This window comes from Herpailurus yagouaroundi, unplaced genomic scaffold (genome assembly GCF_014898765.1).
Source record: "Herpailurus yagouaroundi ecotype Mexico unplaced genomic scaffold, PumYag 160, whole genome shotgun sequence".
Classification (NCBI taxonomy): Eukaryota; Metazoa; Chordata; class Mammalia; order Carnivora; family Felidae; genus Herpailurus; species Herpailurus yagouaroundi.
The window spans coordinates 35906440-35922235 of NW_024412401.1; the positions used below are offsets into that span (position 1 = coordinate 35906440).

The following is a 15796-nucleotide window of genomic DNA, read 5'->3' on the forward strand; positions in this document are numbered from 1 at the left end:
CACAGTTCCAGGGCCACGTTCATATGCACCTTGCCCTGAGGTTATACAATATAACTGTCTCCTGGTTTCCTCCCCCTTGCTTTTTATTCTCCAGGCCTAGAACAGGGAGAAAAGGGATAATACCATTGTTACTCAGGAAAGCCACACGCCTCTGTCTTCTCCATTCATTTCTTACTGAGCCTTGGAATTACACCACCAGTTAGAGAAGAAAGTTAAAGAACACTGATTCAGAGTTTAAAAGCCAAATCTAGTACATTCCGTCTGTAAATTCAGCAAGTTGACGGTGGGCCCACGGCTGCTTGCATTTAATGTGTCATGATTCATGATAAAGGAACAGTCATAGTTATTGAGGTTGTAGGTAAAGGGGAAGATTACACATCACTCACATTCTTCCCCCTTCCCTATGAACACATGGATTCTGGCCATGGGCTTTATAATGTTTCAACCCATTGTTACTAAAGGAAGGCAGAGGTCATTTATATCAGAGAGTAATAAAAAAGGTAGACAAGGCTGCTATAAACTTTGGTGTGGAAGAGAAGAACTGACTAAATTAACAGAATATTTTTATTGGAATGAAAACTTGTGGCTTTTGATTACCTGTAAACCAATGGATCTGTATCAAAGCGACACTGCCTAACACACATTGCAGGGAACTGACTGGAGTCAGGCCGGGTTAGTATACTATTAGCATGTCGATCGATTGTAAGAAAAGGGTTGCTTCTAAAATGTTTGATGAGTTTGCCTACTGTCAATGAGCTCTATCCTTTTGAATGACCTCCTTCATAAAGGCAAATTCTAGCCCAAACTTAAGTCCCCCTCATCGCTCATTGTAAAAGGATGGATTCCAAATTAATTCAGAGATGCCATAAAGGAAGATGCAGAGACTCTCTTGTATTCAATGTCCAGAAGAGCTGACTCTCAGGTATCACTCAGAGGAAGACAAGGGTCCAGCCCACATGATCTTTAGCCTGCGGTCAATATTATATTGTATATCAAGGGTCTCACGTTCACACACAGAACTGATTGTGTAGCAAGCAGAGAAGACATCAGCAATTCCTGAGTTTCCTCCTTTTGGGGAATTCCACGGAGGTATTCACCATCCTGAATCCAGAAACGGGACCAAGCTGGGAATGGAAAAAGTTGCGGACCCATACACACCTGGGTGGAAGCCACATGGGGCCTCTGTCTAGGCAGGCACCTGAGAAACAGCCATAACATCTGCCTCAGCACCGTGCATCCTCCACAGGTAGTGCCCGTCTGCAATCTAGATGTGGAGGAGGAAAAGAGTCCATTGACACACTCTGGTTTTCCCTTGGTGTATCTCTACGTGCAGCTCACGTACCCTCATGGGAAGCAGCATGGGAAATCAGCACAGCCATCACCAACCCTGCTCTTTTTCTGCACCAGAAGCGCATCTCCCTCCCTGCCCGAAGGTGTAGACTACTCGTGCCTTTCACCTGCTGAGTGCTGAGCCCAGGACAACCTCTGCCCACATCCCCTTTGGTTCTCCTCAATCCCAGCTGTTCTCATGACTCCAACCCCATCCTTCCGCCATTCCACTCATTTCTCAAAAATGACAGTCTCACATACCACACGGCTGAGAAGGACAGGAATGCGAGAATAATCACAACAGCCACGGAGCCCAGCCCAACGCCCACCATCTGCTGCAGCATGAATGACGAATCTGCGGAACAAAACCACATGCTGAGCCCACAGCAGGAATCGTGGCCCTCCCAGGAGGCACAGGTGCACCTGTGCTCACTCCATTTTAACCCAGAGCTTGGCCCCATTTACTAAACCATCCCAAGAATGCTCAGAGTGCCTCTGTGTCCCCTGAGTTGGCCTGGAGGGTGTAGGGCCTAAGGAAAATACACTTCCAAGGGATTTCTGAAGAGGAAATAGAAAACCAGGCCACATTCAAGTTACAAGGGATAAAAAAGCTCATCTTGTTGTGAATACAAATACAGCAGACCGTGTTGCTTGTATTGGTCCTCTCTCAACCAATTATGCCTGAAAGTTTTTATAGGCAGTTTTCGTTTGCACTGAGGAAGAAAGAAGTCATTCTGACATCGTTTGGATTTTTGCTCCAAAAATGATAGGTAGGTCCAGTGGTCAAACACAGCAAACAAATCCTCCCTGCCGGATAGAGTCATCTGTCTTTTTCCCTGCACACCTACAAGGACAGCACCTCCCTGCTCTGCTCAGCAGGTTGCCATGAGGATAAAGTAAGAAAATTGATGTAAAACCTCTTTGGAGGATGTGTATATGTTCTCTTTGGGGGGTATCATATGTCAACCCCAGGGGGATGCTTTGTTATAAACCAAAAGACACCCACATTTGAGTTGCACATTTGGGCCAAGTGACTGAATCAGAGCATCGTGTTCTACACTGAAGGGCTCATTTTCATTTGCAAACAACTTATTTAGCATTTACTATAGGCCAAACACTGTTCTAATTACTTCTCCTAACTACCCAGTGAGGACTATAATAATAGTGTATTGCAATAATAGTGCCCAGCGTAATAATAGTACATGGGACACTATTATTATTATTATTATTCCCGTTTTACAGATGAGGAATGGAGGCACGGAGTGGTTCAACAACTTGCCCAAGGTGACCTAGCTAATAAACAACAGAGCCAGATCCAAACCCAAGCTGTCTGGTTCTAGCATCTTTGCTTTTAACCATAACACCATGCTTTCCCAGTGCAGATCTGAATCTACATGGTCTACAGCAGAGAAGGTCATGTTCCCCCTCGTGTAGGCCCTGTCCTTTCCTGCACAGGCTGAGGATGATGGGGTCTCGGACTGTAGCAGTATAAAAGACCAACTGTGCAATGGTGCCACCAGACATCGAAAAGATCTTGGGGGATGACCCTGCATGCATAGAATTAGAAAGAAAAATACCGAGGCACCTGGGTAGCTCAGTCGGTTAAGCACCTGACTCTTGATTTCGGCTCAGGTCATGATCTCATGGTTTGTGGGACTGAGCCCCACATTGGGTTCTGCGCTGACAGCACAAAGCCTGCTTGGGATTCTCTCTCTCCTTCTCTCTCTGTCCCTCCCCCACTTGCACGCACTCTCTCTCAAAATAAATAAAACGTAAAAAAAGAAAAAGAAAAATGCCATCAAGCCATGGAATAAATGTAAGGAAGCACAACTAAGTCCAAATTTTACCAAATAATTTGCCATGGTTTTTACTGCCGGAACATCCAAATATTTCATATTTCTGTACCCTCCTGTTACCAATGCCCCAGGCACATGCTTAGTCTGCCCCTTGGGTCATCCAGCACTGCCTTGGAAGAGTTGAAAACAGCAAAAGCAAAGCTCTGTTAAGTAAGGAGGGGCTTGAGAGGAAAATTAGTAGCCCCTGGACTTGAGACCCTCAAACATAGATGACTCTCTTCCTTGGCAGTGAAAGAGGCACATCTGAGAAGAGTTCCTGCTACGTAACTTTTTCATTACTTAATTTGCGCTACAGCAGCCACTGGACACAATGTGGCTATTTAAATCTACACTAGTTTCCATTAAATTAAAAGTTCAGTTTCTCCGTCATACCATTTCAAGTGCTCAATTTCAAGTACACATTTCAAGTGCCCAGTAGCCACACGTGGCTAGTTGCTACCATATTGGACAGCACAGCTTCAAAATCTTCCCACTGTTGCAGAAAGCTATGTTGACTGGCACCTGCTCAGATCTCTCCAACCAGGCTGGGAGCAGTTGGGTTCTGTTCTCTAATAGGGTAGCTGGCACCAGCAAAAGCAGCCATGGACTACACTTCTTGCTAAAAAGCTCTGCAAAATCCATTACCTCAGAAAGTGTTTTCAGGAGACTTTCTGGAAAAAAAACATGGCTTATGCTGTTTGGCTACCTTTAATATTCAGGGGAAAGAAAAAAAAAATGTCTTGGCATTTTAAGAGGCCATACTACAAAATGGAAGGATGTGGTTACACTAGAAATTAGTGGTGAAAAAAAGAAAAAAAAAAAACTAGGAGAGTGACTCACATTATTAGTGATAAACAGTGCGGTATCAGCATAGGAATGAATATACTGGAACATAACAGCCTAGAAATAAACCCACGTATACCAAATAAATTTCAGAGCTTAAAAACTGAAGTCGAGTTGTCCAAGTCTGTAACTGTGGACTCTGGACAAGTTGCTTAGCCATTCTGTGCCTCAGTTTCCCCACTGAGGGATGATCGAGTAACATGGGAATGATAATAACCGTGCCCACCTCATTGGGTTATTGTGAGAAACAGATGAGGTAAGTCATGCTGGCACTGTGCCTGGCACGCAGTAAGCAACTGGCAAATGTTAGCTATTGTTAATTATTGTTTTGTTACTGTTTCAAATCATTAGGGGAAATGACACATCACTCATAACTAGTGTTGAGAAAATTGGGTGGCCATTTAAAATAAAAGGATTTTGACCATTTGAGCTTATACTATATATGCCAAAATAAAACCCGGACAGGTTAAAGGCTCAAATAGCAACCTAAAAAAATTAGAACAAAATGTAAGTGAATGCCTACCTAAAATATTTATCTAAAGCAGATGAGAATTTTCTAAGCATTATTTACTAATGCAGAAACCATAATGCTAACTGCTGGGAACTACTGTGGCTCCTACCACAAAGCCACCTCTTAAAAGATTTTGCCTGGCCTTGACTTCAAGTTATCATGGACTACACTTTGCAAAGCCTATCTTCCTTCTACAAAGTTCCATGTTCTTTGCTCATCTCCAGCCTGCTTTCTCTTCACCATTTCTCAAAGACCGCTTGCAGTGGTCCACTGGCTCATGTGAAAACTGTATGAACCTGCATTATAGACTGTGCTTCATCCAGGTCAGAAGACTTTATGTGAAGCAGTTAGCTCTTCTCTTGCTTTGAAATGTCCCCTCACAAACCAACAGGACAGAAGCAAAGTGGGAGTGTATGAACCTGACTTTCTCTTGACCATCCACCAGCAGGACATCATTTACCCTAAGCCACATGCCTGCCCAACTACTCCTTACCCTACACAGAAGTATTGGACAATCATCTTTTTTGTTCTGCATAACATGACTTGGGTTCTGGCTCCAGGCATGGTTCTTGCTGGTATGCATCTCTTGGTCTCCTTTGTGCATGTAGTCTGTGAAAATCTGAGTCCATCCAATCCAAAGTGTTCACAGTGTAGCCACACAAGATTTCTTTAGGGACTTCCCGCCGTTAATTCCTCACTGAGAACATTTACGGCTGACCAATTTGTATTACATTTTTTAAAGTTCTGCCATCCTCTGGTTACCCTCCCTTCCACGGTTTCATGCTATAAAATCATGCTTATTTTTCTTCTGAATCACTTGTAGAATATTCTATCAGAAACTGAAGTGAGTGAGTCATGTGTTATATCACAGATGTGCAGTGACTCAACCTTGACAGAGTAAATCCATTAGGCTAAACTCCACCATTCTCTTCAGAGTGGCTCCCTGAGGAGGTACAGTGTTCAGGAGGAATGACAGGCCTTCTCTGGGCTTATCTTCAACTCTTGCACTAATGCAAATATCACAGGTGCTGAGGAGCAAGTTAGAAAGACCCTGTGCCTACTCTCAGGCTCTGGGACAGCTTGAAAACTGCCTATGGATGTGGACATTTTTTTTCATGAATTTACACAAGCAGGGCCATTTCCTGAAAGCAATAATTCTGTTCTCCAAAAGTTACAAATAATTAGCACCATGACTTCTATTTGGCATGTGAAATTCCTGTCTGCTATTCTAGGGTCTCCTCACTTGAATTCCCTGCAGAGGAGCAGACGGCGAAGGAGATCAAAGTAGAAGATTACTTTAGAGATAAGTAACACCTGATGAATCAGCAACTTTTTAAAAATTCATTTTCGGGGCGCCTGGGTGGCTTGGTCGGTTAAGCATCCGACTTCGGCTCAGGTCATGATCTCACGGTCCGTGAGTTCAAGCCCCGCATCGGGCTCTGTGCTGACCGCTCAGAGCCTGGAGCCTGTTTCAGATTCTGTGTCTCCCTCTCTCTGCCCCTCCCCTGTTCATGCTCTGTCTCTCTCTGTCTCAAAAATAAATAAACGTTAAAAAAAAATTTTTTTTTTAATAAAAAAAAAATTCATTTTCTACTGCAGCTTCCAAATTACCATAAACTTAGCAGCTGGCCCCCATTCATTAGCTCGCACTTCTGTAGGCCAGAAGCTCAGGCACATTGTGACTGGGTCCTCTGCTCAGCGTCTTCCAAGGCTGAAATCAATGTGTCAGGTGGTCTGCCTTTCCCTCTGGAGCCTCTGGGGAAGAACCTGCTTCCAAATTCCTTGCAGCTGCAGGACTGAGGTCCCCATATTCTTACTGGCTATCAACCATTGGCGGCTCAGCTCCTATGGGCCACCCACATTCCTGCCATGTGGTTCCCTCCATCTTCAAAGACGGCAGGAGAAACCCTTATGTCAGATCCATCTCTCCCTTTGAATCTCCAATCTCCCCTGTTTCTGACCCCTAGATCCAGACTGAAAGGGCTCATGTGAAGGTCAGGTCCATCTGGATAATCTATTTGGGATCTTAATTACATCTTCAAATCCTTTCACGGCAACACTGAGAATAGCCTTTGAATGAGTAAATGAGAGAAGGTGGGTGTCCAGCAGTGGCCACATTATAATTCTGCCTACCACAATTATGCAGGTTTAAAATATGCATGTGCGTGTGTGTGTGTGTGTGTGTGTGTATACGTACATGTGTGTAGCGTATACAAACATAAACATACACACTAGGATTAGATCTTAAGGTAACTCTTCCCTGGCTTATTTAAGTATTACACTTCCTATGCTTCATTTTTCACCAGACTATGCGGCTGGCTCACCAGTAAGCATCCAACCCAATGGGTTCCAGGCACTGCTCCACTCTTCAAACGTGTTCCCTCAGGGTATGAAATCTAGTATGAAAGGACAAGTGCACCAGTTTCTCTAAAGTATGGCAGAATGGCTAAGGAGAGGGAGAGGAAGAGGGAAGAAGGGAGAGAGAGAGAGGGCGTTCCTGCCTGTTGAGTAAATTTTAAGAAGCTTCAGGGAGGAGACAGCATTTGATTTTAATCTTGATGAATAGGTGGGATTGTAACAAACTCGTGAGCAAAGATTACAGGAAGGTTATAGGGCAATCCAGGTGGAAATAAGCAAGTAACTGTATGAGCAAAGACACTGAGGAAAATAAGCAAGGGCCGTAACCAGAGAAGAGCTAGCACATCATTTTGAATGGAGAAGGAGAGATGCAACTAGAAGGGCATGCTGGTGTCCAAGTGAGGCCTTAGAAACCAGTCTAAAATGTAATGGAGAACCATGGAAGAACCATCAGGGGAAATAGGAAAATCAGAGCCACAGTTTGGACAGATGAGTCAGGCATGTAGGCTGGAGTGAAGAAGGAAACCCTGGGTGTCTCAATCAGTTAAGTGTCTGACTTCGGCTCAGGTCATGATCTCATGGTCCGGAAGTTCAAGACCTGCTTCGGGCTCTGTGCTGACAGCTCAGAGCCTAGAGCCTGCTTCGGATTCTGTGTCTCCTTCTCTCTCGCTCCTCCCCGACTCTCTCTCTCTCTCTCTCTCTCAAAAATAAACATTAAAAAAAAATTTTTTTTTAAAAAGAAGGAAACTATGAACACCATGATGGAAGAGGAGAAAGGAGGCTTTGCCCACTGTCTGTGCTACAGATAATAAAGGCCTATGCATAAGGGGACGAATCCAGAAATAAGACCAGCACACCCTAGGCGTAAAATGTGGCTGAAAGGGAAAGGGTCACTAATGACTCAGGGGTTTCATGCCTATGACTGAAGAGTGTTCTGTGATTACAGTGTGTGATCATCTCCCATATATCAAATGACTTTGCTTTGTGACTCAGGAAATCACAGACTCAGTACTTTGTGGCTGGAAGGGATCAGAAAGATTGTGGTAAGAGGCAGCTGAGAACCTGCCAAGTTAAATATAATTGCAAAGGCCCTCAGCTGATTAGTAGCAAGGCTCAAGCAAGGAAGCCCAGGCCTCCCCATTTCCCATCAAACCAACTGCTGGTTCCCTGCTAATCACAAAGCCCTTTTAGGAGCAATCTGCGTCAGGTAAGTAGCATAATTTGTCACTGGGCAAAGGCAAGAATGGGGCCGTTGCTCGGCAAATGAACTGGAACAAGTTCAGGACTAATCTGGATCCTGCAAATTATTTTGTGAGATGGCAGTCTCCAACATTTTTGCGAAAGGGGACTGCCAAAGGTGTGTGCACAGTACAGGTAATGTTTGTACAATATAGAGTAGAATTGCCTTCAGAATTTCAATATTACACTGGGTTTTCTATTATCTCCAGAGCCTCCCAGTAGTTTGATTTCAAAGGTTTGAACCCTCTTTCAACACTGGTTTTTAAGTTGAGAGGGGGTAAAAAGGTACCACCAAAAGCCACGTAGACATTTCCAAAGCAAAATCCTCCCTGTTAATCACAGTAGAATGACTATAGCCAGCTCTTTGGCCATTTCTTCCACCCAGTTTGAGTTTGCTAATCATATCAAACAGGGGCTGAAAGCCGTGGATTCTGGAAGCTATTTCTATGTCCAGGAGGCCTGCACATCTCCATTCTTCTGATAAAAGCACCTTTTTTCTTTGTGGGAACTCTATTCCCATCCTTATAGCCTCAGGGAATGGATTGGCTGCAAAATGTCCAAATGTTGAAATACGTGGCTATTTCTTGTGGCTTTCATTTAAATTCCATGACAGGGGTGGGAATGCAAGCTGGTGCAGTCACTCTGGAAAACACTATGGAGGTTCCTCAAAAAACTAAAAACAGAACTACCCTACGACCCAGCAATTGCACTACTAGGTATTTATCCAAGGGATACAGGTATGCTGTTTCGAAGGGACACATGCACCCCAATGTTTATAGCAGTGCTATCAACAATAGCCAAAGTATGGAAAGAGCCCAAATGTCCAACGATGGATGAATGGATAAAGAAGATGTGGTATGTGTGTGTATATACACACACACACACACACACACACACACACACACACACACACAGTGGAGTATTACTCGGCAATCAAAAAGAATGAAATCTTGCCATTTGCAACTACGTGGATGGAACTGGAGGGTGTTAAGCAAAGTGAAATTAGTCAGTCAGAGAAAGACAAAAATCATATGACTTCACTCATATGAGGACTTTAAGAGAGAAAACAGATGAACATAAGGGAAGGGAAACAAAAATAACATAAAAACAGGGAGGGGGACAAAGCATAAGAGATTCATAAATATGGAGAACAAACTGAGGGTTGCTAGAGGGGTTGTGGGAGGGGGGATGGGCTAAATGGGTAAGGGGCATTAAGGAATCTACTCTTGAAATCATTGTTGCACTATACACTAATTTGGATGTAAATTAAAAAAAATAAAATAAAAAAATAATTCCAAGACAGGGAGCTTAGCCCATCTACACACAGAAGTGTAACAACACACATCTTTGTAAAGAAAGACCCTCACTAATTATGCTAAGTGAGATAAGTCAGACATAGAAAGACAAATATTATACGATCATATTTATATGTGAAATCTAAAAAGGGAGAACTCATAGAAGTAGAGAGTAGAATGGTAGTTGCCAGGGTCAGGGGGGTGGGGAGAAATGGGGTGATGTTGGCCAGAGTACAAACTTTCAGTTATAAAATGAATAAGTACTAGGGATCTAATGTACAAATGGCAACTATAATTAACAATACTGTATTAAATACTTGAAAGCTGCCGAGAGAGTAGATCTTAAATGTTCACACATAACACAAATATACATGGTAATCATGTGAGCTGATGGAGGTGTTGTTAACTAACCTCATTGTGGTAATCATTTTGCAATATAGATCAAGTCACCACCTTAAATTCAATGTTATATGTAAATTATATCTCAAGAGAGTAGAGGGGGGTGGGGCACAAAGACCCTCACTGCCTGGCAACCACAATCCAATGGTCTAGTAATGCGCCTTGCCCAGTAGAAAATCCATGTCCTCTGCTCTTTTTGAAGTTGGTGTCAGTAGAGATTAAAAAGATGGGAAATAAGATTAGAAGACAAGCAGACAAATGAAGGAAGTCTAATTCTCCAGGTCCCTTCCCATCATTTCCTGCTAAGCACCCTCTACTGACAAGGTAACAAATCCCCCATTGTGAAGTGCCCCGAGCTGGAGTCCTCCTGGAAGCAGAGTTCTGCAGGCACTTCCTTACCACCCCAGCCTATTGTTTTATGCTGCTCTGAGGTAACAGACAGGATGCAAGGGGTTAAACTGATACTCCAAGCTAAGAGCAAAATTCCTCAGGGTGTTGCTAGGACTCATAAACTGCAAAGAAAAAAGGTCCAGATACAAAGGTCATAAACTTGACAGGATTTCTGGTATTAAGCAACAAACTAATGGAATTCCTAGGAATCAAAATCCACTGGCTGGCTGCCTGTTGGTTTAAAGAAATGTACTGCCAGGGAAATCCCAAGTCTGGCAACCAAGGAGCTGTGATTGCTCAAGCCCTGAGGCAGTTCTCCCACCTGGACAACTGCCCGTGGGAGGAAGAAGGTTTAAGCTACACAGCACCCAGCTGCTACATCTCTTGTGTCTGTACAGCTCTGGAGGAAAGGGACAAGGGTACTCACTCTCCCATCGGGCAGACCCAGGAAAAGACTGAGGCAGCCCATCTAACCGACCAGGCGGCTCACTCTGCTGCCAGGGCAGGGGATGCCAGTTTTTCCCATCCAGCAGGATGTGGTCGCTGTTATGGGTGCCCTGACCACTGCACAGCCTTTTATCTTTTCCTCCTTTCTAAATGAAAGTGCTTATTGCGCTTATTCAGTTTCCCCTTTCACATTATAAACTGCGGTTTGAGGATGCTTACATTGGGCATTTAGTCATAGATTGCTAACAGATCGTGAGAGGTCCCCCTGGATTTCATCAAGAGGGATGGACCATCCTCAGGAATCCTGGTCTTGGAGCTGGATGCAGTAACAGACCCACACACAGTTGTCGTCCAATAGAGTTCTACTTGTGGTTGTATAGAGGATAATTCTTCCATCGTGGAGGGGGTTTTTCTTAAAAGTATGCATATAAGTGTGTGCGCATGCGAAGCAGCTAAATGGCTCAAAGCAGTGGACTGTTTTGCTCTTTGTATTGGTCTGTCAACATGTTTCTGTGTGCCTCTTTTCCTGATGGGGATCGTGTCCACCTCTCAGTGCAATCCGAGTGTCGCTGTCCATGTCAATCACACTGATCTGCCCCCAACCAGCCACATGAATAAGCCCAAAACCCAAGGTAGGCTGTTCATAGTACATAGTACTCTAGGAGGTGGTACCAGTCATCCCACGGACAGGCACTTAATCTAGGAGAAAGGGTTCTTCCCCTGAATTGAAAAACTTTCTGTTCCCACTGGAGTTGCTAAACTGGGCAGCTGGTGCCCATCCCTCTCCATCGCATGGCTTACTGTAGAAGAAAATGAAGCCAACCCATCCTTAGAAACAGAAAGCAGAGGGGTGCCTGGGTGGCTCAGTCAGTTAAGCGTCCAACTTTGGCTCAGGTCATGATCTCACAGTTCACGAGTTCGAGCCCCGCGTGGAACTCTGTGCTGACAGCTCAGAGCCTGAAGCCTACTTTAGATTCTATGTCTCCTTCTCTCTCTGCCCCTTCCTTGCTTGTGCTCTGTCTCTCAAAAATGAATAAATGTTAAAAAAAAAAAAGAAAGAAAGAAAGAAAGAAAGAAAGAAAGAAAGAAAGAAAGAAAAGAAACAGCAGAGACAGAGGCAGAGTGTGCCACTCCTGGTGTCAAGTCCCAAGTGTCAGTTTCTGGAGTCCTGGTGCCCTTGTGGGTTTGGGCCCACAAGCTCCCCACCCCCATCCTTTTCAGCTATGGCTTTTTGCTTAAACTAGTATGAGATGGGTTTCTGTCACCTTTAACAATTTAAAAAGAAATCTCATTAACATAACTCGATGCTGCAGGCTGGAGGGGAGAAATAAGGACAGGATGCTTAAGCAGAAAATGGTTTTACCTTTCACGTGAGCCCAAACTGCACAGGAGCATCTTCTCACCTATAAAGGAAAACACAACAACACGTTTAACTAGGCAGCACATGACATCAGTTTAAATAATACATTTTAGCCAAGAAAATTTAATGTTCTACTTCTCTTAATTTGGATGAAAATATCTTTAAGGCCTCTTCTAGCTCTAACATAGTATACCTTAGCCATGTGACTACTAAGTATTCGAGGGACTGGCATAGGTAGCAGGGACAGAAGTGACCCTGGGGATCAATTCTATAGCTTCTCAAAAGATCTCACAAAGTCCACACTATGGGTAAAGGACAGAAATGGCAATGAGTTTCATTCCCCTGGCCAGCTCTGAGCAACTGGCATTGACTGCCTGTGAACTCTGTTGAGAAAGATTCCGAGGTCACATCCAGTTCAGCAAGATAGTGATGCATGTGATAGGCTAGGCTATGAGAAGCCTTGGCATATAATAATACTTCACCTCTCTAGAGAATACTTACCCGGCTGCCTCAGTTACCCAAACAGTAGCCAAGGGCCAGAAAGAGAACAAAATAACAACAACAACAATAGTAATAACATATGAAAGCTCATCCATGGTAGAGGAGACCCACAAACTCATTGGAATGAAATACCTTCTCTTCTCCCCCAGTTATTATGTGCATATTTGTCTGTTAGGAATGGCTGGGATTACTCTGCAAAACATTCCCCAGAGGAAACTAAATAGCAGGGGTTAGAGAAGGATCCCTCTAAGTTCAAAAGGAAATTCTCTTTCAAGTGACAACCTTGGGCAATCTGGTTTTCTTAAAAATTGAAAAAATATATTTACACTGACAAATTCTGGGGAAAGCTCAAAATGGCCATAAGCTTTTGAATGTGACTAATTCTGCCTTGATGCCAAGTGCATCTAGTGGAAAATAATATCCAATAATAACCAGTGAAAGGGATCTAACCTTAATAACCAGTAAGGCAGGTACTTGGGAATGGAGTATATTAAAGGAGAGAAATTGGTGGGGCCAGGTGAAGAAGGGAGCTCATTAAAACAGAGTGTCATGACCAGATTTACACTTTACAAAACTCATTCTGGAAGTTATATGGATCAAAGAGACAGAATAAGAGACAGGAAGATGAGTTAGAAAATTTGATGTTCAGGCAAGAGATGTCAAAGGCTAAACAGTGTTAATGAGGAAGGAGAGAAAAGGATGATTTTACACAGCATTACGGTGATAGAATAGATAGGATCTGATGATGCACTAGACAAGAAGATAAGGAGGCAGGAGGCAAGAATTATTCCTCCATTTCTATCTTAGCAACTGGGTGCATGGTGGTGCTAGTTACTGGGACAGATAGACAGAGAACTGGGAGAACTGGAAAACACTTCCTGGTTTCAAATTTTACTCCAAAGCTATAGTAATCAAAACTGTGTGGTGCTGGCATAAAGACAGACACATAGACCAATACAGAATAGAGAGCCCAAAAAGAAGCTCTTGCATACATATCAAATAATTTTCAACAAGGGCGGCCAAGAACATTCAATGGGTAAAGGAAATATTTTTGACAAATGGTGCCAAAGAAGATATACAGATCTTTTTAACAATTGGATTTAGCAATGATTTCTTGGATGTGACACCAAAGGCATGGGCAACAAAAGAAAAAATAGACAAACTTGACTTCATCAAAATTAAGATCTTTTGAGGATGTGGAGAAAAAAGCACACTCATGCACTGTTAGCAGGATGCAAACTGGCGTGGCCACTGTGGAAAACTGTACGGAGGGCCCTCAAAAAATTAAAAATAGAACTACCACATGATCCAGTAATGCCACTATTGGGTATTTACCCAAAGCATATGAAAACTGAATTGAAAAAAATACATGCACCCCTATGTTTATTGCAGCACTATATACAATAAGCAAGATATGGAAGCAATTCAAGTGTCCATCAATAGATGAATGGATAAAGGGGTGTGTGTGTGTGTGTGTGTGTGTGTGTGTGTGTGGTGCTCAGCCATAAAAAAGAATGACAACTTGCCATTTGCAACAATATAGAGGGATCTAGAGAGTATAATGCTAAGTGAAATGAGGCAGAGAAGAGACAAAGAGGAAAAAAACTTCTAAATACAGAGAACAAACTGGTTGATGCCCAAGGGTTGGTGGGTGGGTGAAATAAATGGGTGAATAAATGAAATAAATAAATGAAATACTGAGTTCATTTATCATGATGAGCACTGAATAATGCACTGAATTGTTGAATCACTATATTGTACACTTGAAATGTAACACTGTGTATTAATTATACTGGAATAAAAAAAAGAAGCTTATAACATTAAGAACTTTTGTGCATCAAAGGGCACTTACGACAGAGTAAAAAGGCCATCCATGGAATGGTAGAAAATATTTGCACATTGCAAATCTCATAAAGGATTAATATCCAGAATATATAGAGAACTCCTAAAACCCAACAACAAAGAAATAACCTTTTTCAAAAATGGGTAAAGGGAGGCATATGGGTGACGCAGTTGGTTGAGCATCCAAGTTTGGCTCAGGTCATGATCTCATGGTTCAGTTTGTGGGTTTGAACCCTGAGTTGGGCTCTCTGCTGTCAGCACAGAGCCCACTTTTGATCCTCTGTCCCCCCTCTCTCTCTGCCCCTCTCCTGCTCACACACGTGTGTGCATGTGTGCCCTCTCAAAAAGTAAACATTAAAAAAAATGGGCAAATGACTTGAATAACCATTTCCCCAAAGAAGATATAAAAGTTGTCAAAAGCATTTTGAAAAGATGCTCAACATCGCTAATCATTAGAAAAACAGAAGCCCAAACCACAATGAGACACCACCCCACATCCATTAGGAGGGCCATTATCAAAACAGAAAACAGCAGTTCTTGGGGAGGATGTAGAGAAAATGGAATAATTGTGTACTGTCGGTGAGAATGTAATATGGTGCCACTGCTGTGTGGCAGTTCTTCAAAAAAATACAAAGATAATTACCATATGACCCAATGATTCCAACTCTGGGTCAATGCCGAAAAAATGGAGAGCAAGGACTCAAAGGAGATATTTGTACAGCATGTTCATAGCAGCCTTATTCAAAATAGCTCAAAGATGGAAGCAACCCAAGCATCTATCCACAGATGAATGGCTAAAATGTGGTGCATACATACAGTAGAATGTTAAAAAGGGAGGATGGGGTGCCTGGGTGGCTCAGTCGGTTGAGAGTCCGACTTCAGCTCAGGTCATGATTCCACCGTGGTGAGATCTGGTTCCCACTGGGCATGGAGCCTGCTTGAGATTCTCTCTCCCTCTGCCCTCTTCCCCACTCATGCTCATGCATGTGCACTCTCTCAATTAAAAAAAAAAAATTGGGGCACAGTCAGTTAAGCATCCGACTTCAGCTCAGGTCATGATCTCACAGTTTGTGGGTTCGAGCCCCACATCAGACTCTGTGTTGACAGCTCATAGCTTGGAGCCTTCTTCAGATTCTGTGTCTCCCTCTCTCTCTGCCCCTCCCCTGCTCACACTTTGTCTCTCTCTCTCAAAACTAAACCTTAAAATATTTTTTCTAATTAAAAAAATAGAGTGTGTCTTGATCGTAAGTATGTGATGAACCTTATAGTCCAGGTGGCTCAGATGCATTAGTCAAGAGATATTTCTATTGAGGTGCCTGGGCAGCTCAGTTGGTTGAACAGACAGCTTCAGCTCAGGGCATAATCTCACTGTTAGTGGGTTTGAGCCCCACATTGGGCTTTGCACTGACAGCAACGAGCCTGCTATGGATTCTCTCTTTCTCTCTCT

At 43.2% G+C, this 15796-nt stretch overlaps 1 protein-coding gene across 1 annotated transcript in view; it reads right to left on the reverse strand.

Moving 5' to 3' along the window:
• Positions 1-526: 526 nt before the first annotated feature.
• SUSD1 (sushi domain containing 1) overlaps positions 527-15796 on the reverse strand; it is a 122177-nt gene continuing 106907 nt past the window's right edge. The window contains exons 14-16 of the mRNA XM_040481959.1: positions 12010-12049; positions 1591-1684; positions 527-1264 (exon numbers count right to left, since the gene is read on the reverse strand). Of these exons, the coding sequence (XP_040337893.1) occupies position 1264; positions 1591-1684; positions 12010-12049 (135 nt within the window). The 3' untranslated portion in view covers positions 527-1263. The remainder of the gene's footprint in view (positions 1265-1590; positions 1685-12009; positions 12050-15796) is intronic.